Source organism: Pongo pygmaeus, chromosome 21, assembly GCF_028885625.2.
Source record: "Pongo pygmaeus isolate AG05252 chromosome 21, NHGRI_mPonPyg2-v2.0_pri, whole genome shotgun sequence".
Taxonomy (NCBI): Eukaryota; Metazoa; Chordata; class Mammalia; order Primates; family Hominidae; genus Pongo; species Pongo pygmaeus.
Genome location: NC_072394.2, coordinates 65,096,877 through 65,120,926, shown reverse-complemented (window position 1 = coordinate 65,120,926; position 24,050 = coordinate 65,096,877). Strand labels below are relative to the sequence as shown.

The 24,050-nt window shown below is 59.4% G+C and overlaps 2 protein-coding genes across 2 annotated transcripts; one reads left to right on the top strand and one right to left on the bottom strand.

Moving 5' to 3' along the window:
- Positions 1-87: 87 nt before the first annotated feature.
- Positions 88-19,929, top strand: CABLES2 (Cdk5 and Abl enzyme substrate 2). Its single transcript, XM_054467654.2, has 10 exons — positions 88-483; positions 11,975-12,046; positions 12,160-12,252; positions 13,548-13,625; positions 14,297-14,405; positions 14,969-15,134; positions 15,549-15,652; positions 16,075-16,181; positions 17,117-17,321; positions 17,459-19,929. Exons 1-10 carry the CDS (start codon positions 113-115, stop codon positions 17,597-17,599), a joined length of 1,446 nt encoding a protein of 481 aa, XP_054323629.1. The 5' UTR covers positions 88-112; the 3' UTR covers positions 17,600-19,929.
- A 115-nt stretch (positions 19,930-20,044) lies between these two features.
- On the bottom strand, positions 20,045-22,572 carry RPS21 (ribosomal protein S21). Its single transcript, XM_054467655.2, has 6 exons — positions 21,439-22,572; positions 21,173-21,240; positions 20,887-20,950; positions 20,647-20,718; positions 20,201-20,256; positions 20,045-20,108 (listed from the first exon to the last, which is right to left on the bottom strand). Exons 2-6 carry the CDS (start codon positions 21,220-21,222, stop codon positions 20,099-20,101), a joined length of 252 nt encoding a protein of 83 aa, XP_054323630.1. The 5' UTR covers positions 21,223-21,240; positions 21,439-22,572; the 3' UTR covers positions 20,045-20,098.
- Positions 22,573-24,050: the final 1,478 nt, after the last annotated feature.

The following is a 24,050-nucleotide window of genomic DNA, read 5'->3' as shown; positions in this document are numbered from 1 at the left end:
GAGCGCGACGGCGATATATTTGCATGTGGGCGCGCCGCGGCCAATGGGCGGCGGGCGCGCGGGCGCGCGGGCAGGGGGCGGGGCGCTTCGCAGCGGCGGGCGCAGTCTGAGGATGGCCGCGGCCGCGGCCGGTGGAGCCCCGGGCCCGGTCCCCGGCCCCGCTGGGCCCCCGCCACCCGCCGCGCCGACCTCGGCCGCTCGGGCCCCGCCGCAGGCGCTGCGGAGGCGCGGGGACTCGCGGCGCCGCCAGGCTGCGCTCTTCTTCCTCAACAACATCTCCCTGGACGGGCGGCCCCCGAGCCTGGGCCCGGGCGGAGAGAAGCCCCCGCCGCCGCCCGCCGAGGCCCGCGAACCGCCAGCGCCGCCGCCGCCGGAGACCCCCGCCGGCCTGCCTGGGCTGCCCGCCAGGACCCCCGCGCCCCAGGGCCTGCTCAGCCCCACGCAGGTGCCCGCCGGCCTCGGCCTGGATGGGCAGCGCCAGAGGTGAGTGGGGGCCCGGCCAGGTCAGCCCAGGACGCGGGGTACAGGGACGGGGACGGGGACCGGATCAGCCCAGGACTAGGGGTCAGGATTACTTGGGGCCTCATCAGCCCAGGACAAGGGGGTCAGGTGATCTGGGGCCTTGTCAGCCCTGGACAGAGGTTCAGGTGACCTGAGCCCGTATCAACCCAGGACACAGGAGTCAGGGTCAGTCTGGGGCCTCATCAGGCCAGGACAAAGGGGTCAGGTACCTGGGCCCTCATCAGCCCAGGACACGGGTTGGATTCACCGGGGACCTTGTCAGTCCTGGATACAGAACTGGGGGTTCCTGGGCTCGCTGAGGGTTTCCTCAGGCCCTGTCAGCCCCCACACATAGGGTTCATTGTCCCCTGAATTCTCCCAGCCCCTGAATACGGGGTCTGGGTCTCCATGTTGTCAGTCCTCTGAAATGGGTTTTAGGGTTCACTCAGCCCTTATTACCCCTGAGACCCCCAGCCCTGTGGGTTCTGGACATGCCCCCACCCCCATCCACTGGTACCAGTGCCCGGGACACAGGGACACACGGACAGCCCTGTGCATCTCCTCGCATTCTCTGAACCGGGCCACACCCTCCATGCCCACCTCCTCAGACCCAGCATGTGGGCCGGGGTCCTCCTGGCACTGTCACTGACACCTGTTCCCAGAGGGCCCTGCACAGCCACATCTCCCATCCCACAGCCACTGGTCTCTGGCACCCCTCCTCTCCCTGTCACTTCCCTGCTGAGCCCCGCCCTCCCCCACATCACTCTCAGCTCAGTATCTTTGGGCTTGTCACACCCTGGGTCTCCATTGCTCCCCCTGCCTTGATTCCATTTCTGGGAACCACCTCAGCCCATCCCAGGGCAATCCCAACCATGAGCCCTGCCTGTCCAGCGTGTGTCCCCTGCCCAGATGGCCCCTGGCTGCCCAACACCCTGTGTCCTTCTCCCAGAGACCACAGGCCCTGGGTGACCCTGCCTCCCACAGCCCTCACCTCCAGGAGTGACTGTGGGCTCTGGGCCCAGGACTGGCTGCTTGTTGCAGTTCCTTCTCAAAGGGAGCCACTGTCCACAGGTCCAAGTGCCTGTTGGGCAGCTGTTCCCAGAGGCAGCCCCTGCAGGTGTGCAGCGAAGGGGGCTGACACAGAGCTCTTGGGTCAAGGCTGGCATGGGCTCCTTGCTTACCTGGAGGTCATCAGAGTCACCCCACGCCCCTGGCCTTCAGGCAGGTGGAGGCATTGGGTTCCTCTAACGTCTTTGGTTGGGGAAGTTTGGGCCCAGAACACAGCACTCTGTCCTCAAAGACTATGACGTCACATGCAGGTTGCGTCACACACAGGTCGCCGTGCACTCCATCCTTGGAAGTGTTCCTGGCCGTAGCCAGGCTGAGGGTGCCTGCAGACCCCGGCCTGTCCACAAGATGTCCCCCCACGGACATGCCTGGCCGCTGCTCCAGGGAGGGTCAGAGGGGTGACTGGGGCAGAGGGATGGATTTGCCCAAATGTGGCAGCCAGGCCCCATGCATTTGGCATGGCCAGCTCCTTCAGGAAGGCGGGAGAGATGGAACTAGGTGGTGACTCTCCAGGGCAGAGCGGCAAGGCCCCAAGGTGTGGGCTCCAGGGGCAGCGGGCTCACCCCAACGGGCCGAGCTCCGCAGGTGTGGTGGGCTTTTCCCTAACCCTGGGCCCTGCTGTTTGACATGGAAACAGCTTTCTCCCTCAGTCCTGCATGTGAGTGTCCAGAACCGGATGGTGACACCAGGCAGACCGGGTGCTGTCATAGGCCCTCCTTCCAGAGTTCATGCATCCCTGTGTGCACCAGGCCTGGCGTGGAGTGGAGCCCACTCGAGTGGAGAGAGGCAGAGCGTGGCGACGCTGCAGGGAAGTGCCAGTAACTGAGAAGGCACCCCCTGCAGGGCCAGAGTCTCCGTGGTGACAGTTATGAGCGCAGCATGCTGCCCACGTGCAGCACATCCCTGCCCTGTGGGATTGTTAGAAGGTGCACTGTGGCCAGCATCCCTGGGACAGGATGGGACGTGGCATGGGCTGGGTGCCTGCACTCCTCCTGCCGTACCCACCATGGGCCCAAGCGCCACTACCCCTTGCCTCGCCCAGGGCTGCCTCCTCCCTTCCCTCCTCCTTGGCCCCCATGTCCCTGTTCAGGTCTTTCCTGAACCCCACTCTGTTCCTGGAGGTGGAGGCGTCCCTCCTGGGGCTCTGCTGCCAAGTTCGTGGTGCTGACCTTGTGTCTGAGGGCCGTGGCCCCTCCCCTAATAGGCAGCCCCCAGTGTGAGGTCGTCCATTTCTCCCTGCATTCCCTGGGCCTGGCTGCTGATCGAGGGAAGGGTGGCTGCCCCAGCAAAAGGGGCTGCTAGCTCCTGGCTTGAGAGTTCTAGGATGAGTTGGTTTCAGGAAATGGAGAGAATTCTGAAAGGCCTGAAGGTAGCCCTGATGTTGGTCCTGTAAGTGTGGTGGTTTGACCTGGGCTCTGGGAACAGACTTGGCTTGGAATCCCAGCTGCACTGTTCAGTACCTCTGTGACCTTGAACAGGTGACACGGCCTCTCTGAGCCTCAATCTCCTCTGAGAAGTGGGTTCACACTAAGCACTAAGCACGGCCTCCCTGAGGTCAGAAGTCAGATGCGTGCCCAGGGCTCGGTGAGGTATGTGGCAGGAGTCAGTGTGAGATGAGCAGAGCCTCTTTTTTTTTGAGACAGGGTCTCTCTCTGTCTCCCAGGCAGGAGTGCAGTGGCGCAATCACAGCTCACTGCAGCCTCTACCTTCTGGGCTCGAGTTATCCTCCTGCCTCAGCCTCCCAGTAGCTGGAACTATAGGCGCACACCACACCCTGCTAAGTTTTTATTTTAGCAGAGATGAGGTCTCACTATATTGTCTAGGCTGGTCTTAAACTCTGGCTCACATGATCCGTCTTGGCCTCCCAAGTGCTGGAATTTCAGGTGGGAGCCGCCACACCCAGTCAAATGGAGCCTCCTGTTACAACAAGGCTGCTCAGGGAACAGTCACGTCTCGGTCCTAATACTTATTCTTTCCCAGGGAGGCTCAGCCTGGTGTGGCACTGTGTTGAACCAGTGAGTGAATCATTAGAATCCTTGTTTTCCTCATAGAACTTCCAACCAGGTTTATTTTCACTTTTAACATTGCCATTGCCTAATGCCCAAAAGCAAGCAGGAACTCTGGGCCTCCCCAGCTGGGTTTGAGCAGGTGCCGGGGTGCTCCACCTGCAGCCTCCTCCCCGCCACCCCCTCCTCCCAAACCCAGCGGCTTACGGCACTAGCGTGGCCTCTCCCAGCTCTGGAAGCCAGAAGTCCAACCTCAAGGTGTAGACAGACCCACGCTCCCTCTGCAGCCTCCAGGGAGGATCCTTCCTGCCTTTTCCCACTTCTGGTGGCTCCATGCGCTCCCGGGCTTGTGGCTCCAGTTTCTGCCTCCGCCTCCGTGCCTCACTGTTCCTGCGTGTCTGTGTCTCCACGTGGTGATTTCCTCACGGGGACACCAGTCATTGGATTAGGACTTAACCTGTGACATCTTAACTTGATGACATCTGCTAAGACCCTCAGGGGGCGATACAGTTCAACTAAGACCCTCTTTCCATCCGAGGTCCCATTCACAGGCACTGGGGTTAGGACTTCACCCTGTCTTCTGGGGGCAATACAGTTCAACCCACAACAGCCCTTGGTGAGTGTCCACAGCGCTAATGAGGTGAGAGTGGCATCCCCTCAAGTGAACAACTTTCCCCAAATTGCAGCCAGATGTGGCCCAGCAAAGAGCCAGGGTGCAGCCATCAGCAAGCAGAGCCCCCCAATTCTGGAGGGTGTGTGCTGAGATGCTTCTGGGGAAAGGCCTGGGCCTGGGGCTGGACTGCAGCTGTGGGACAGGCTGCTGTCTGGGCCAGGAGCCACTCAGCGTCGCCAAGCTGCTGTCCAAGTTAAACCAATTCAGCATCTGGCACCTTGTTTACAAGCGTGATTTGGGGGTTTCTTGCTTTCCAGCTGGCAAGCAGCTGGCAGTGGTCAGCTGAGGCCAGAGCCTGGGGGCACATCTCCCATGGCAGCCCAGAGGACACTGGACACCCGCTACTCCACCCAGCCCTGTGACCCCATATGGATGCTTTCGCTGGGTGAGGCTGCAGTCCCTACAGGGAGTGCTAGACTTGGGCTTTTGCTTCACCTGGGACTTGATGAGACGGGACACCCGAGACCAGCCACGCTTTCAACAGCTGTGCCCCAGGGTCCAGGGCATGGGGCTGGGGGTGGTCGGACAAGACCACTGCCCACACTTGGAGCTGGGGGCAGCCGAACAACACCACTGCCCGCGCCTTCCTGGCGAGACACGGTTCCAGTCTCCCTGGTGCCGGCGTGGGCACGCCATGGGACAGAAGCACAGTCATTCGGCAGAGGCTCCCAGCTGTCCTCACGTTGTCAGACCTACCGTCACGGTCATTTCAACGGCTTCTTTGCCCGGCCGGGCCTCCTGAGTTCCCTCTGAGCCTCACAGCGGCTCCTACACACAGCTTTGGGTTTCTAATGGGGATGGGGTCTTCAGGCCTCAGCCCCTTCTGGGCATTTCTTCCGTTACAAAGGAAAGGAAATGTACCGAACACTAGAAACAGTGTTTAATAAATAGCAGATTTCTCTTCCTGTCTGTGAGCGTGACTTTGGGTGGAGGCATTGGTGGCCCGCCATTTAGTGCTGAGAGCGAGGTGTGTCAGCAGACTTGGGGGGCAGCCTCCCCACTGCCCCAACCCCCAACCGCTTCTTCCCAAAAGTCAGATGCAGGCAGCTTCAAGCTGGTCACTGCCATGTGGGGGGAACCACGAGTAGGCACCGCCGGTGTAACTACCATGGCTGAGCAGGAGCGGGGCCTCCTGGGACTGAGCAGAACTTGCATTTGCCCCAGCATGTGGGGTGTGGGGCGTGGGCCTTGCCGAGGGCCTCGTTCTTTCTGCTTTGCTCGCTTGTTCCTTGCATGTTTTGGACGGAGGGGTCCGGTGCACGCAGGATGAGTGAAGCACATGGAAGGTGTGTGCGGCTCAGTGCATTTGCCTGGGCACACCCCACGGAGCCACTCCCCTGCGGAGACACAGGCCAACCCCCCCCGCTCCCTGGTGCCCCTCCTCAGCCCCTCCCCCACACCGAGAAGACCTGTGTCACTACGTGACGAGCCTCTCAACCCGTGTGGCGTCTGTGTGCACCTGCAGCGTGCTGTGCATGCTGTCCCCTGACCGCGCATGTCCCGCCTCCTGCTGACCGGCATGTGTGCCGATTCCAGCCAGGTGTGAGGTGCTGCATCTGCACATGCGTGATCCTCTCTGTGTCTGCCGGACACACGGACACCGCTCTGTGGGGCCCGGGGCGAGCAGGGGTCCATCTCATGGGTTCCCAGCCCATCCTCCAGAGGGGCCAAGCAATGGACGCTGGCCTGGGTCCCATCTGCACTTGGCAGTGCCTGTCCCATCAGCAGCAGCGCCCTACTGCGGTGATGCGTGGAGTTGCGACAGCCCTGGTTCTGGAAGGGAAGCACCTCCCTCGTTCTCCCTTGACGCCAGCTCCCGTGGAGGCATTGGGGAAGGGAAGGCCAAAGCGATGTCCTCCCCACTTGGCCGCCCTGCCCTGCACCCATGCACAGGCACCTCCTTCGGCATTGTCAGAGTCTTCTGGACTCAAACCAAAAAACGTGACCTGCAACGGGGCCAGGTTCACAAAATGAGCCCCTGAGAAACAGTGGAGAGCAGCCGCCATTCCAACTGACACAGTGGGAGCAGTGCCACCAGGTGCCAGAGCCCAGCCGTCCACGTGGGCTCAGGTCCCCACTCTGTCTCTTACCAGCCGTGTCATCTCGGGCAAGTTGCTAAACAGCTCCTTGCCTCAATTTACCCACCCATGAACTGAGCATCAGAATGCTGCCTCCCTCCTAGAACTGTGCAGATCTAGGTTACTAATAAGATGCTTACAAAAAAGAAAAGAGAAGGAAATTACAGAGAAAGATCTGTAGAAGAACCTGCTGGGAACAGATTTTAAAGCATGGTGGAGAGAAACCCATCATTCCTGCAGGGACCAGAAAATCACGGAGGAGCCGGGCCAGCCGGCAGCAGCGTCAGCCTCCCCGCTGCAGCTCCTCTGCGTCCTGGGCCAGAGGCTCCAACGGTACTGCCAGGCAGGCTGCCACGGGGCCTCAGGCTTCTGCTGGGACCCCCACGGGCCTCCAAATGAGGTCCCAGGTGTGCAAATACCCAGGCATCCCCTGGTAATTACCCGTGGGAAGGAGCTTCCAGAAAGACACACAGGCTGGTCCTCAGGGCCTCCAGGCCCAGCCGTGTAGGGCAGGACACACAAACACCTCTCTGGGGACAGTCCCCAAATCTCCTCCTTCACCGGCTTCTTTCCCCAGTGTGGGCCCTGCCCATCCAGCCTCCGCTGGGCTCCTCTTGGGGCAGCCTGCCCACCGTCACCCATCACAAGCCAGCACTCAGCTGGGCCTCTCGGGACAGCTGGCGTCTGCCACACATCCCATCAGCATGCAGCTGGGTGTTCTGCCCCTCCCACTGCCCTCAGAGCCTGCTGCCTGCCCCAGCCCCTTAGCTCCTCCTTCCCCACCCACCCCACTGTCCAGGCCAGCCCACCGCATCGCAAGCCATTCCTGGTCCCATCATCCAAGTGCTCTCCTCTGGCCAGCTGCTCACCCACCTTCTGCAGCCATCCGGCTGGTCCCCTGCCTCACCTCCAGCTGGGACTGGGCAGGTGCACAGCTGTGTCTGGTGATGGGGCCAGTGTGAGGCACCAGGCGTTTTAGTGGATTTTCTGCTTTCAATCCTAGCTTGTTTTCAACAAGCTCTTGTTGACTTTGCCTTTTAAAAGATTTTAATTACATCTTAAGTTCCTGACTTCAAACTGTACTTGGTACCCCTACAACCATGTTCTTCACTTTCAGTACAGTATCCAACAAATTACAGGAGCTATTTCACACTTCGTTATACAATATGGTGGTTCACGCCTGTAATCCTGACACTTTGGGAGGCCGAGGCCAGTGGATCATTTGAGATCAGGAGTTCGAGACCAGCCTGGCCAACATGGTGAAACCCCATCTCTACCAAAAATACAAAAATTAGCCAGGCATGGTGACAGGCGCCTGTAATCTCAGCTGCTTGGGAGGCTGAGGCAGGAGAATTGCTTGAGCCTGGGAGGTGGAGTTTGCAGTGAGCCAAGATCGTGCCACTGCACTCTAGACTGGGCCAGAGGCAAGACTCTGTCTCAAAAGAAAAAAAAAAAAAAAAAGGACCTGAACCCATCATCAGTCGAGCATCTGTTAAAAAAAAAAAAAAAACAGGCTGGGCGCGGTGGCTCATGCCTATAATCCCAGCACTTTGGGAGGCCAAGGCGGGCGGATCACAAGGTCAGGAGATCAAGACCATCCTGGCTAACAGGATGAAACCCCGTCTCTACTGAAAATACAAAAAAATTAGCTGAGTGTGGTGGCGGGCGCCTGTAGTCCCAGCTACTTGGGAGGCTGAGGCAGGAAAATCGCTTGAACCCGGGAGGCGGAGCTTGCAGTGAGCCAAGATGGTGCCCACTGCACTCCAGCCTGGGCGACAGAGTGAGACTCCATCTCAAAAAAATAAATAAATAAAATATGGTGGCTCATGCCTGTAATCCCAGCCCTTTGGGAGGCCGAGGCCAGCGGATCATTTAAGGTCAGGAGTTCGAGACCAGACTGGCCAACATGGTGAAACCCCATCTCTACTAAAAAATACAAAAAAATTAGTCAGGCATGGAGGCAGGCACCTGCAATCCCAGCTACTTAGGAGGCTGAGGAGGGAGGATTGCTTGAATCCAGGAGGCGGAGGTTGCAGTGAGCCAAGATGGCGCCATTGCACTTCAGCCTGGGTGACAGAGAGAGACTCCATCTCAAAAAAAAGAAAAAAAATGACAGCATCAATGTTGGCGTCAAGGTGACAGCCTTGGTGCCAACCAGGACTATACTGGCTGTGTGACCTGTGCAAGGGCCAGGCCTCTCCGTGCCACTGGATAAATGGGTGTGGTTGTCACTGTGAGCCGTCGAGTGTTGATGAGGTGGTGGCTGTGGCACTCTCACTGGCACAGGTGGCACCCACCATGGGACTGTGGCTGTGCCCAACCCAGCGCCTTGGGACAAACATTGGCTCTCAGTGGGAGGCTCCTGGCAAGGGCATGGTGTGGGGACCTGGACTCCAGGCCGGCTCCACCAGAGAGGGGGCCTGAGTGCACCAGGTCTTGTGTGTGAGCCGGGGTCCTGCTGGGGGAAGGCCCATGGGACCCTGAGGACAGCGCTGGCCTGGAGCCTGGAGAGTTCCCAGAAGTGACCCCCAGCAGTACACCTGCCCTTGGCCAGGAGTCCAGATTGGCTGACACTTAATAAAAAGGCTACTGTTGACACGCTGAGAATGCACCATGCCAAGCCTGGGGGCCAAGTTGCTCCATTTAATAAACCACACAGCACCCTGCAGAGGGCCCCATCACCATCACCACCACTGCCATCACCACCGTCATCATCATCACCACCACTGTCACCACCACCGCCACCATCACTACCACCACCGTCACCATCACCGTCACCACCAGCGCCATCACCATCACTACCACCACCATCACCACCACCACCGCCACCACCACCGTCATCACTAACACCACCACCGTCACCACCACCATCACCACCACCACCACCACCACCATCACCACCACCGCCATCACCATCACTACCACCACCATCACCATCACCACCACCGCCACCACCACCACCATCACCACCACCATCACCACCACCATCACCACCACTGTCACCACCACCACCACCGTCATCACTAACACCACCACCGTCATCACCACCATCACCACCACCACCACCACCACCATCACCACCACCGCCATCACCACCATCACCACCACCGCCATCACCATCACTACCACCACCATCACCACCACCGTCACCACCACCGTCACCACCACCACCATCACCATCACCACCACTACCACCATCACCACCACCACCACCATCACCACCACCGTCACCACCACCGCCATCACCATCACCACCACCACCATCACCACCACCGTCACCACCACCATCACCACCACTACCACCATCACCACCACCACCACCATCACCACCACCGTCACCACCACCGCCATCACCATCACCACCACCGCCATCACCACCACCATCACCACCACCATCACTACCACCATCACCATCACTACCACCACCATCACCACCACTGTCACCACCACCATCACTACCACCACCGTCACCACCACCACCACCACCGTCACCACCAGCGCCATCACCATCACCACCACCATCACCACCACTGTCACCACCACTGCCATCACCACCACCGCCATCACCACCACCGTCACCACCACCATCACCACCACCACCATCACCACCGTCATCACCATCACCACCGCCACCATCACCACCACCACCACCATCACCACCACCACCACCATCATCACCACCACCACCACCGCCACCATCACCACCACCACCACCATCACCACCACCACCACCATCACCACCACCACCATCACCACCGTCATCACCATCACCACCGCCACCATCACCACCACCACCATCACCACCACCACCATCACCACCACCACCACCACCACCATCACCACCACCACCACCACCATCACCACCACCACCACCATCACCACCACCACCACCAGTCACCACCACCATCACCACCACCACCACCATCACCACCACCACCATCACCACCACCACCATCACCACCACCACCACCATCACCACCACCACCATCACCACCACCATCATCACCACCACCACCACCATCACCACCACCACCACCATCACCACCACCACCGCCACCATCACCACCACCGCCACCATCACCACCACCGCCACCATCACCACCACCGCCACCACTGTCACCACCACCATCACCACCACCGCCATCACCACCGTCATCACCATCACCACCGCCACCACCACCGCCACCATCACCACCACCACCATCACCACCACTGTCACCACCACCATCACCACCACCGCCATCACCACCGTCATCACCATCACCACGGCCATCACCATGACCACCATCAGCATCACCACCATCACCACCATCGCCATCACCACTGCCATCACCATCACCACTGCCATCACCACCACCAACTGCTCCCCTCTGGGGGCCAACAGCCCTGCAGGGCAGGCAGGATCCTCAGACGTGCCATGCCACGTCGCCCATCATTGTCATGGCAATTGGAGTGGTTTTCCAATACTGCAACATTGCATCAACTGGCATTGGACCTTATCTCCTAAGCTGTGCTTTTGGAATGCCTTGGTGCCCAGGCACACATGTTCATGGCTCCCGGTATAAGGGAGAGAACAAAGCTTTGGTGTCCCCGACAGCCCTGGGTTCAAGACCCAGCTCTGCGCTTGGAGTTGCGTGGCCCTGAGAGTTACTGAACCACGTCATGTCTCCACATCAGGATGGCCTCGCTTGGTCCCGAGAGTGGAGGGTCTGAGGAGCAGTGGGCATTGTGCCCTGAGGGGTCTTCAGGGAAGTGCGTTGTACAGTCATTCAGCCAACAAATATTTGCCTGCACGTTTCGCTTATGGGAAACACCTGGGAGACTCCTGAAGTCCAGGCAGGAGGGCAGGCACTAAGGACAGTAGTGAGTGGGGACAGACCCTGCCCCATTCTTGGGGCCGGCACTCTGGAAGGGGAGGCAGACGGCAGGTGGGTGGTGAGGCAGGGATGCCTCCTTCCTGTAGTGACCAGTGCCTTGAGCAAGTCACAGAATAGCAGGATCCGGGCAGCCTCCCTCAGCGGGCCACCTGTGAGCCAAAAAGTTCAGAAAGAGGTGGCCACTGGAAGAGCAGGAACAGAATGTTCCAGACGGAGGCGCAGCCCCCGTGACGGCACTGAGGTGGGAGGGTGTGGCCGGTGCAGGGAGCTGCGAGCCAGGGGAAGGTGGCCTGAGAGCAAGGGCTGCCCAGTGCCCACCCTGCCTGCCCGTGCCATGGGCCCCGATGCCCAGCTGTGCTTCAGGGAGGGGCAGGCAGCACCAGTCTCAGGCAGCGCTGGGTGGGATGGGCCTGTCAGAGCTGGTGGTGCCCCCAGCAGGGTGTTGCTTGGGGCTGAGCGACCCTCGGTGGGCAGGGCGGGTTGGCGTGCTGTGCTGTGCTATGCTGTGCCTGAGGAGCCTGTCCCCCAGGGCTGCTGGTCCCCAGAGAAGAGCTCAGTGCCTCCAAAACAGGAACCTCTCGAGGCAGGAGGTGCTCCTCCTCCCTGCTTCAGTCTGCACAGGCTCTGGAAGCCCCTCGGCCCATGGGTGCGCAGCTGGGCTGGAGAGTGGCTCTTCCCTGCACAGCGGGCGGCACTTGGTTTCTGGCCACAAAGGTGGCGCCCGGGCTGGTGGCCCCATGGCTGTTTTGAGGCTCCATTGTCATCTTGCAGGAAGCGAGTCACGTCCCAGCGCTGCTCCCTGGAGTTTCTGGAAGATGCCGTGGGATGTGCTCCAGCACAGAGGTACACGCCCCCATCCGCCCCAAGCTCTACAACTCAGCTCGGGCTGCCACTGACCCCTGCAGGGCCAGAGGGTCCTGGGAGGAAAAGAGTGACCTGTGTCCTTTGCCTTGCAGAACCAAACACACATCTGGATCACCGAGACATAAAGGCCTGAAGAAGACCCACTTCATCAAGAACATGAGGCAGTACGACACCAGGAACAGCAGGTATGAAGCCGAGCCAGGAGCCGGGCCAGGGCTGTGGTCTCCAGAAGCCCACGGGGTCCTGCCCGTGTCAGCCAAGCAATCTTCCCTCCACTCCCAAGACTCCCGCCCGTCCCACATTCCACACCTCTAGAGGTGGACCCTCCTCCCCACCACACTGCTTGCTCCACATCAGCCGAGCACCCGCAGGTCCCTGGTGTCACCACAGCGAGGTCACCCTCTCTGGGCTCCCAGGTGAAGGGTCACACATGAACACCAGCCTCCAGCAACAGTGCTGACGTGAAGGAAAACTGGAGACACAGAAACGGGTGTGGCTGTGAGATGTGTGGGGAGGAGGGCTGGGCTGTGTTGGGAGCACGGAGGAGAGGCTGAATAAACCAAACACCTGGCTGCCCAAAGCTGGCGGAGGGCCGCAGCTGGCACCCGGGTGCACCCTGAGAGGCTGTGTTGGGGAGGCCCCAGGGGGTGTTCCTGTGGCCCTGTATTCCCGTCACTGCATGTCCTGAGGTGTCCTGAGGTCCAGAGTGCTCCCTTCCTTCTGGAGTTCCCCCTGCCGGGCACCCTCCTTGTGACTGTGAGTCTGGACAGACCCTTGCTCCCCGTCAGTCCTATACAGCTCCCAGCAGACGTGAGTGCCAGCCCTGGCTCCCGTCATCCAAGCCAGAGAGGGGGAGAAGTTCTCCCACTGTTGTCGCCTTGGTGAGACCCTGGGCCCAGGCAGGGCAGAGCCAGTGTCCAAGGGAGGAGAAACAGTGGCTTCTGCCTGTGCTCCCCGGGCCCGGGGCCTGGCTGCTCGAACGCCTTGGAAGGGAGCCTCCAGGCCAGCCTCTCTGTGGACCTGAATCAGGCCCTTTCTGGTGGTGTTGAGCCCCGCTCCACCCAGGACCTCTGAGGTCTGGCTTGAGGCAGCCCTTGGCCTCGCCATCCTGTCCCCTCTGGCGCCTCTCATCTCTGAATGAGCCAAGATCCCAAGGGGAGGCCGCCAGCCTCCCTGCACTGGGTCAGGAAGGAGCCTTCGGGATGTCACTGCTGTGCCTGCCCACGTGCAGCGGCGTCCCAGGGAGGGGAACCCCGGTAGCTCCTGTAGGGAATCCACTCTGAGAGCTTGCGGGGGCCAGGCTTAGTGACGGTGGCCACCCGGCCTCCTGGGCCCAAGTCCCCTCGGGCAGCATGGGCAGTTTCCCAGCACCTGAATTTAGGCAGAAGGAATTTTCCATGGAAACGTCTGTAGCTCTGGAAGCAGCAGCACCTTGACCCCTGCTCCCCGGCCCCTGTCTCCCGACTCCGTCCCCCTGCAGGATTGTGCTCATCTGTGCCAAGCGGTCCCTGTGTGCAGCCTTCTCGGTCCTGCCCTATGGGGAAGGCCTGCGGCTCAGGTGAGTTCTCAGTGCATGCCTCGCGTGCAGTGTGCGTCTAGGCAGAAGGCAAGGCCTGGTCCCCGCCAGGCCCAGGAGGCATCAGAGGGCACTGCGCCCCCAGGTGAGGCTGCCCCCGGGCTCATGCGAGGCTCAGCACGTCAACCTCCAGCAAAGCTCCTCAGGAACCCAGGGCTGTTTTGGGTCCTCACTCTCCAGAGGAGCCGGTTTCTGTTCACGCTGTCGATGTACAGGTGGCTGGGCTGTCGCACCTCCTGTGGACAGAGCCACATGGTGCTGTGACCATCCAGGCGGTCGTATCTGTGCGTAATTCAGGGAAGGAGGAAACAGCTATGGGGTGGGGATTATGTGTGGCCCTGGCTTAAAAACAGTGGTGAAGAAACCTGCCCAGGCGTGGGCACATGCACCTCGTGGGCTAGTGAAGGTGGGCGCCACCCCGGGGGCTCTACCAGCCAGTGTCTGTACTGGGGAAGCGGGGCTCAAAGACCCCTCCTTCCATGAAAGCACTCCTGATGTGCGCCTTCCTGGTCACACCAGTGCCGCCTTTCTTTCCCGAGGGGCTGTGCTGACATTGTTTCCGAGAGCGCCTCGGGCCAGCGGAGAGGTGGGCTGGGCTGCCGGAGCCTGAGTTCAGCGCAGACCACAGCCCCTTGCCTCTCCCATGTTTGCAGTGACCTGAGGGTGGACAGCCAGAAGCAGAGGCACCCGTCCGGCGGCATCTCTGTGTCTTCCGAGATGGTCTTTGAGCTAGAAGGTGTGGAACTAGGAGCAGATGGGAAGGTAAGAGCCTCTTTGCTGGTGGACACCCAGCGCCGTCAGGGCCAGGCAGGCGGGTGGGAGCAGTCCCACGTCAGTGCCCATGAGGCAGATGTGAAGCTGTGCTTCACTCCACGTAAAACGCAAGGGTGGAGTGGATGCAGGCCCGTGCAGCCCTGAGAACGTGGCCCTGGAGCCCATCAGACTCCCCCGCCAGCCTGGCCGTGCCTGAGGTCTGCGGTGCTGCAGCACAGCCAGGTGCTCCTGGACAGCCCCGGCTGCAGGGTGGGGCTTGCCAACCCTCCGGCCTCTGTGCTGGTGGTCAGCAGTGTTCAGAGGCAGGGAGAACGTTACAGGCTGCAGAACCCAGATAAAGCACAGTAGTGTTCCGGAATGTTCTAGCATGTGAGGAGCAGCGTCTAGCTCAGGCGCAGCCTCAACGGCTTGATCTGAGTTGTTCCCTTCATTTTCCATGCAGGGCTCCTGGCATGTGCGTCTGGGCTTCCTGCAGCGGGAGGCAGGCAGAGCTCACTTTGCCCTCCGGTCCCGGGAGGCAGAGCTGAGGCCAGATGCATTTGCTTTCCCAGGTCGTGTCTTATGCGAAGTTCCTGTATCCCACCAACGCCCTGGTCACACACAAGAGTGACAGCCATGGCCTGCTGCCCACACCTCGGCCCAGTGTCCCCCGGACTCTGCCAGGGTCAAGACATAAACCTGCCCCCACCAAGTCGGCACCAGCCAGCACAGAACTAGGTAGCCCACGTGCCTTAACCACGGCCTGGAACAGGGTGACCCGCGTGCCTTAACCATGGCTCAGGGACTGCAGCAGCAGCAGCAAGCCCCTTTCAATCTGTAGCCCTCCATGCAGATGGGCCTGGGGAACAGGGTCAGGAGACGAACAGCTCCACACTGAATCGCTGGCCTGGGCTTGGCCTGAGCCGGGCAGTGGGGAGGAGCTGCATCCACAGATGACTCCAGGGAGGGCCCCTCCTCTCAGGACATCCTTCTCTTGCCCTAAGCCCTGGGCCCTTCGGGAGAGAGAGAACCGTGGCCTGGAGCCCCTCCCCTGCTCGGCCTTGCCCCGCCATGGCGCTGGCCTGCCAGACCTTGGGGCTAGATGGGTACTGCTCAAGACTCCTGGTGGGTCAGGGGCTGCCTCTCTTACAGGGAGTGACGTGGGGGACACCCTGGAGTACAACCCCAACCTCCTGGATGACCCGCAGTGGCCCTGCGGCAAGCACAAACGTGTCCTCATCTTTGCGTCGTACATGGTGAGTGCCCTCTCCCAGGGCCTGGGTGCAGGCAGCTGCACGCCTGTCCTCGCTCGGGGCGTGTGGGGCAGGCTATGGGCAAAGCTGCCCCAGGGGCGTGACGTGCCCCCATCCCAGATCGCAGCAGCGTAGACAGTGGCGGTGTGCAGGGCAGGCCAGGGAGCAGTGCTGGCCACTCCAGCTGGGGTCCACCCTTGCCCTTCAGCCCTCGGCACCTGGCAGCCTGGCTCTCCCCACAACAAGCAGGCATGGGGTCTGGAGTTCTCTCTCTCGCCATTTTGTTCTCAGAGATTGGGGGCCTCTCAAGCCGCACTGTACGCATGTTTGCAAACCAAGGACAGTGAGAAATCTGTCGTACCCAGCAGGCGGGACCCATGGGCTGTGCGAGGGGCCGGCCCGACCTTGCCCACTGTCTGTTGCAGACCACAGTGATAGAATACGTGAAGCCCTCAGACCTCAAAAAGGACATGAACGAGACCTTCAGGGAGAAGTTCCCACATGTCAAACTGACGCTGAGCAAAATCAGGAGGTGAGGACAGCCTCTCAGACCATCTCATCGTCCTGGGAGGCCCTGCCAGCCTCTCCTCTCCAGTTTCTGGTAGATTCTCTCCAGCTTGACAAGTCTAGCCGCTGCCCATCCCCAACCCCCTCCCGCCATCTGACCAGGCCCCCAGCAGCAGCTCCCCGACCTCCACCACCCGCCAAGCCAGGCCTCCCGCGGCCCCATCACACTGCATCCCCCCACACACCACGGGGTCTCTTGCAGCCAGACCCTCGCAGCAGCCCAGGATCCTTTTAAAACTTGAGTGGGACAAGGCCTCTCTTGTGCCCGGCCCCTCCCAGCGTGTGCTATTTTGTGAGTAGATTCCGTGGCCCTTCCCTGGCCCACAAAGCGCCCCCGTCCAGGCATGCTGGGTGCTCGCCAAGGCCGTGCAGGTGTGCCTCTGCTCTCACATTGTGCCACGCTGATGACCCGTGACTGGAGGAAAGCGAGCCGAAGGCGGCGGAACTGCTGGGCTCACGTTGGGCTCCTGGCCACGGCCCTGTACTGGGGGCCTGCCCTGCCCGGCGTCTGCCCCAGTGTTCCAGAGGGCGGCTCACTCAATACCCTGGCACCTCCCTTCAAGGCTCTTCCTAAAACCGCCCCTCATCAGAGGCCACTGCCCCCCACCGAGAGCAGGGCCTGTCCTCTGTGGCTCCACCCACCAGGCACAGGTGGGAGCTGCCATGGGTGTCCACCCAAGGGACGGGGGAAGCCAAAACCCAGCCTGCTGGTCCCTGCCCATGCACCCTGCCCTGGGCATTGTCCATGGCACGGCAGAGGGTACCATCCCCTGAAGGATGCGGTGGTGTTTCTTGCAGCCCAAAGCTACATCGCTCCAGCCTCAACTGGTGGTGGCAGGGGGCTGCCTCCTCAGCCCCAGCTAGAGCCCCCAGGGACATGGCTTCTGTCTTAACCCACAGCTTAAAGCGGGAGATGCGGAGCCTGTCGGAGGAGTGCAGCCTGGAGCCCGTGACGGTGGCCATGGCCTACGTGTACTTTGAGAAGCTGGTCCTGCAGGGCAAGCTCAGCAAACAGAACCGTAAGCTGTGCGCCGGCGCCTGCGTGCTGCTGGCCGCCAAGATCAGCAGTGACCTGCGCAAGAGCGGCGTGAAGCAGCTCATCGATGTGAGTGCCCGGCTCGGCAGGCACTGCAGGCAGGGTCATGACATCCAGCCAGGGCCACTGCTGGGATGGGGCTGGCCGGGTGGGAAACGTGGAAGAGGGAAGGCTCCCATGTAACCCTTCTCTCTTCTCCCCTGCAGAAGTTAGAAGAAAGGTTTCGATTCAACAGGCGCGACCTGATAGGGTTTGAGTTCACAGTGCTCGTGGCTTTGGAGCTGGCCCTGTATCTTCCCGAGAACCAAGTGTTACCTCACTACAGGCGCCTCACCCAGCAGTTCTAGCAGAGGCCCCACAGAAGGCTCAGGGCACCGAGGTGCACTTGCCGGCCTGGGAGGTGTCCCACTGAAGCCCCGCACCTCCTCCTGCCAGCGCCCCCAGCACCTGCCAGCAGGAGGCACCTGGCCTCCGCTGCTGCAGCTTTCCTTTTTGCCTCTTTGCCATTTCCTTGGAAAGGGACGTCGCTTTCATCCCCAAGTGCACCGTCCCTCCAAGGGGATTTCTGAGAATTCTCCTGCATTTTTACATAAACTAAATGTGAGGTTTTGTTACTGCTATTTTCTTCACGTGCCTGAGACCAGCCTGGCACCAGGACCTTTTGTTCACAGCGTGTAGCAGCGAGCCGGCTGCAGTGGCTCTCCCCTAGCCTCACCTTCTGTAAACCACCGCAGCCACGACAGCGTCGGGGTGGAGATCTGGGTTTCTAGACCTCGCTGAACACACTGAAATGGCTGAGTTTCCCTTATTTAGGCATTCATCTTGGAGATGTGGTTTTTCGGGTGTGGGTTCCCCAGCAGCGTCTCCCGACACCGACTGTGCCGCTGGCTCCCTGCCACCTGAAGCCGAGCTCCTCCAGAGCTTTCTCTGCCCACCTCACTGCATCCCAAGTGCAGCTTTTGGTGTCCAGTTAGGCCGGCGGGAGCAGTCTCCTGATTGATCTCATTCTTGGACTCTTGGACCTCTGTTCTTCAAGCATCGTGTCACTGTGAAATCCTAACGCCCCTGTGTCCTACAGACCGACGGTGCAACCGACAGCTGCCCATCCCATGCCATGCTCTACCCTCTGCCTCTCACCAGGAGACACTCTGGGCCTCTAGGACAATCAATTGCTGCTTGCTGGCTCTTATTTTTCTAAGCAATATTGTGATGGAGAAAAACAACATATTTATTGGGATTTAGTTTTTTGGGTCTTTTTTTTTTTTTAAGGGGAACAAAAATTGGTTAAATGAGGTCTGCTGAAGTTGACTTGAAAACACACTTGACCCTCAGGCAGGAGGGCACTGACCACACCCCACAGAACCTCAAAGGGTCAGTGCGTCAGTGCCTTTTCTTCTGAGGCAGGAAACAGGTGCCATCTTGGCCATCTCGGCCAGGGCAGCCCACCATGCTAAAAGGACCCCAAATGGTGGTCGTTGTCCCTTCTGTGCAGGCCAGCAGGGCCCCATCTCTAGTTTTTCCATGTCTGTCTGAAGTTCTTGCAACGAATTTTGCATGGTCCAGCGCTCCAGCTAGCTGCCTCATCAAAAACACTGAATAACCAAGGACTGCTGAGTTTTTCTTCATGGGTCAGCTGGTCTCAAAACTGGCCACTGCCTCAGCCACCAAGCTTTTTCCTACCACTACCTTATAAACCTGCCTGGCCCTGGAGGGGCTCTGGGATGACTTTGTCTCTAGCCCATTAATACATTCTATGCTTTTTGTGCAGACTGGTGCTTCCGCAGAAAGGAGATGCCAATTCTGCTATCACAGAACTCCACCAGCAACTCCACCCGACCCCAGCAGTGGTGCAGGACAGCTGCCAGCACCTACCTGGCCCTCCTCCTTTTCCACAGCCACTCACCGGGGCCAAAACCCAGAGATGACAGGTGTGTGGGACAGACTGGAGGATGAGGACAAACCAAAGTCTTTGTTCTTATTTACTGTGGAGCGTCCCCTTCCATCGAGCAGCCTGCCCTCAGGCCAAGGATGATCCCCTGGAACCCAGTGTGCACCCAGAGGGGACTCGACTTCCAAGCTGCTCCACCATGCTGGGTCCCAGGCAGCTTTCCTCTGAAAAGCAACCTCTCCTGCCACCCAGATCCCATCTCAAGAGCTCGCCCATGTTACGAGCATGTAAAGGACTGACTTCCTAGTAACTGTTGCAGTTTACAACCTGCCCTCCTGGGACACACGTCTCCATGGTTTTTTCTACACATGAACGCAAGAAATGGCTGATAAGCACAGTAATTTAAGTTTGTGTATTTATGTAGTGAGATTTAGTCATTAACCAAACCGGTCTTTGTGAAGTGTGAAGCCTTCCCTTCAGGTATGTCCCATTTTCGTGATGCCACGAGCTGCCACTGTGTGGTATTCGAGGATTACTGCAACAAAGCCAGTAGTTAAACCAAACTACAGTCTCAGCCTGTCATTCTCTAGAACACATCCAGGTGTCGGAGCTGAGGTGTTCAGCTGGGCTGTGACTACACAAAACCAGGCCTGGTGTTGCTTCCGCACCGGTAGCAGTTGTGGATGTCAATGTGCATAAGCAAGTATCTGACCTCAGAATGTTTATTTTGTCTTAGATATCTGTTTTTAAATGGATAATGTATTTGTCCTTTAAACCTCAGTTTTGCAATATGTTTCACAGCTTGTCTCCTTTCAACTAACTGGGTACCCTACCGCACCCTTGTCACCCATTGACAGCAAAACCTCAACCCTGGGCCTACAGACACAGAATGAACCTGCACAGGTAGGTTTTCATTATTTATTTATGACAAATATTCCACATCCGTGATTCTCTCCAGTCAAAAGTTCCTAGAACCAGGGGAAAAGGACAACGTTAAGACCACGCCTCTGGAGTAGTCCTGGTCCACTCACTCTGCCCAAATGTGAGCCCCCAACCTTACTTTGAGACGATGCCATCGGCCTTGGCCAATCGGAGAATGGAATCATCTGACTCACCCTTAAGAAAAAAAAAAGCACATTAAGAATATTTCCACTCGGCTGCCTGAGATGGCAGAAGGTCAGCTGTGCCACCAGCCCATGTCTCTCCCGTGCTGAGCGAATGGAGACAGGCGCAGAAGGGAAGCCACCTCTCCCGGGGCAGCCTCCAGCCTGACTATGGTGGAGCGGGGTAGGGAGGCACCTCCTAGTGAGAGGCAGAGTCTGCTGCCTGAGTGTCTTCTCAGAGCACCCCTCTTCCACCCTCAAGAACCGGCAGGCAGCCAGCCCAGTCCACCTGGCTCAAACTACTCTGCCAGCAAATCTACTCAGGCACCATCATACGCTCCAATGCGCACCGTAAAGTCCACGATGTCCCGAAGTGATGAGCAAAGCCCAGGGAAACACTCACCATCCTACGAATGGCCCCACAGATAGCGTAAGTTTTAAACTGGCCATTAAACCTGCCTGTGACCTTGTCAACCTAGAAAGAGAAGAAGGGTCACCAACCACTCCTCCAAGTTTGGGAAACACCCATCCTCAAAGCCAGCCTCTGCCCGTACCTTCACCTTAGGGGCTCCTCCACAATGGGACAGCCTGCCTTCCCCGCACATACATCACAACCTTCCCGCCTCCCGGGCTCCCAGCTCACCTCGGCCACGTTCATCTGGATGGATGCGTGGTCCTTGGCACCGATGATGCGATTGCTAGCGGAGCTGTGGAGAAAGGACGCAGTGATCAGAGGGGACGTGGGCGGTAAGAATGAAAAAGGGGACAAGGAGGGTTGGCGGGGTATGAATGGAAAAGAGGAACGTCGGGGGCAGGACAAGTTAGGGACGTGACGACGTAAGGACCGGAGGAGTGTGGGGGAACAAGGGCAGGCGAGGGGACGAGGTGGTTAGCTAAGGACGGAAGAGGGGCATGTGGGGGGCGCTTACCATTTCCGCGGCACGTACAGGTCCACGAACTCGCCGGCGTCGTTCTGCATTTCGAGGCTGGGCTGTGCCTGGGGAGTCACCGCGCAGCGCCGTGAGGACCGCCGGAACCGTGCCCCGGCTCCCAGCGCAAACCGGCCCCTAGGGTCACGTCCCCAGCCGCACCCAGCACCCCGCACCCCGTCCCCCGCACCCCGTCCCCCGCGTCTAAGCCCCCACTCCCGCCCCAGCCCCAGCCCTGAGCCTGAAGCCCGCGCCGCGCGCCACACCTGCTGCCACCACACCGCGCGCGCGAGAGAAAGGAAGCATCTAGTCACCCGGCAGAGATATCAGCGGGCAAGGAGGGGCCTCGGCGAGCGCTTCCGGGTCACGCCACCACAGTGAGTCTGCGCCGTGCGTGCTTGCCGGCCGATGCCGTGACGCACTTCCGCTTCCGGCGAGGAGGTTCTCGGACCCGCCCTGCTGTCCCTGGGGCGCGGGGCGTCGTCGGGGGTGGATGTCGCTGGGGGTGGTTGTCCTGTGTGGCGTCTTAGCCTAGCCCCTGGGTTGTGCCCCATGGACGCAGTCGACCCCTGTGAGCGCCGCGGGAGCCCCGAATAGCAGCTGGGAGAAGGGGCGAGGACTGAGCCTCGCTGCCCGCTGCCGGCCGGGCTAGAGATACGGGCGTGCCCCTCCTAGTGAGACTCCCGCCCCCTGGTCCCCTCACCCTGCGGCCACCTGGGGCGTGGGGCGGTGCTCCTGCCCGTGCACGTAGCCGCTGCTAGCGGAGGCCTGCTCACCTGGTGCCTGCCAGTCACTCCCCCGGGCCGGTGGGCGAAGGACACCCGCAGGAACTCGGCAGAGGAGAAATTCAGACGGTTCCCGAGGGTAGGAAAAGACCCCGGCCCACCGTGGAATCAGAAACACCCGACCACTCTGCCTTCCCATGTTTCACCAGTCAGACCCCCAGGGCAGGGCAGGGGAAGCAGAATGCAAACTCGGGCACCGTTTCCCTGAAGCGTGTTGGCAGCATTTGTCGTAGTGCTAGAGGTGCATACCCTTGGACCCCGAAAACCCATTCCTGGGAATTTGCTCCAAGGAAGTAAAGATGATACAAAGATGGACCCACGAAGTATGGTCGTTGGTTGTGGGTGGGGTCTTGAGGAAGGCCTTGTTGGCAGCCTGAACCCTGTTGCCAGGAGAAGCTCTAAGCCGGTTGACGGAAGGAGCAGCGCGGCCTATGTTGGGGTCTTCTCTGGGCGGGGGACATGATCGTAGGATGTAGAACTAGCCTCAGAAAACTAAGACTCAGTGGCCAGGTGCGGTGGCTCAGGCCTGTAATCCCAGCGCTTTGGGCGGAGGTGGGTGGATCACCTGAGGTCAGGAGTTCGAGACCCGTCTGGCCAACATGGTGAAACCCCGTCTCTACTAAAAATACAAAAAATTAGCTGGGCGTGGTGGTGGGCGCCTGTAATCCCAGCTACTCGGGAGGCTGAGGTAGGAAAATCGCTTGAACCCGGGAGGCAGAGGTTGCAGTGAGCCAAGATTGCCCACTGCACTCCAGACTGGGCAACAAGAGTGAAACTCTGCCTCAAAAAAAAAAAAAACAAGGCCCAAGCAGGAAAGGGGCTTGGCCAAGTCTAGTGGCAGAACTAGGGCCAAACCCCACAGCCCTCTCCCTGCCCCAACCTCTCCCAATTTCCCCCATCCCATTCCTCCACGGAGCAGTATTGACTGAGAAGTGCTGATGTCATGCCCATTCCTGGTGTCAAGGGTCCATTAATGGAGAAAAGAAAAATCCCAGACTGTGACACTAACATCTCAGAGTCGCCCCCACCCCACCTTTGTGGGAGTGTGCATGGCAGTCCCTCAGTTAAAATGTCCGCTTGGGACTTTGTTTTCCAGATGAGACAAGACCCCACGAGGACGGGCTCAGGACCACAAACATCCTACCTCTCCTATAGCAGCCCCGTAGGCTAAGCCCCAGGAGCCTCTGGAAACACAGCTGGTGCCCACGCTGCCCCTTTGCCTGGACAACCCTAGTCCACACTGAGCTCCAAGTCTCAGCTCCCACATTCTTTCGCTGACCCAAGCCCATGTCAGCTTATACAGTTAAGGGCTCTCAGAGAACCCACTTTTCTTCTCGTGACAATCTGCTTGTCATTGGACACTGATTTGTGGAACTGTTTGGCATCTTCCCTGTCACCTGAGGCAGCTGGAGCTGCGCTCCTGTGGGGCTGCACACAGTAGGCACACTGGACACAGGATTAAGTGAAGGCACCAAGGATACCTGACACAGCACTGTCCGAGTCAGGCCAACTTCATTCCGACTGTGGGAAGGTTTAACATCTGGACCTGGTTGGAACTGAGGCTGCAAGTTCTGTTGGGCTTGGAAACCGCATGTTCATGTGGGCAGCACGTCTGCTGTTGCTTCCACTGCCTCCAGCAACCAGGCATCAGAAGTGAGGTCACTGAGGCTGCTGTCTTTCAGGAAGGTGACTCTGTTCATGCAGGCTCTGAGATGTGTGCTCTTTCCAGACCCTCAGCATGTGTACGGAGATGTCTTGATGTTTGCAGTTGGAGATCTGCAGAACTGACCTTCCCATCTGTGTCTGTGTGTGGGTTGCCCAGCAAGGCCTGGGAGGTTAAGAGATTCTCTCTAGCTGAAAAGCCAGAGACAGGGGCAGCCAGAGGATTAGAAAGGACAGAATAGCAGAAGGAACTCCAGAGGTCTGCAGAGGGTCTTCCTTGAGTGGTCAGGAGAGTACTGTCTACATTTCCTAGAGGCTGGAGTAAAAAACAGCCAGAAAGATTACTCAGTGCTCACACGGGACTGGAAACAGTGCTTGCTTTCCTCAACTTTTCCAAACTCACAATCACAAGACATTGGATGGAGTACTCA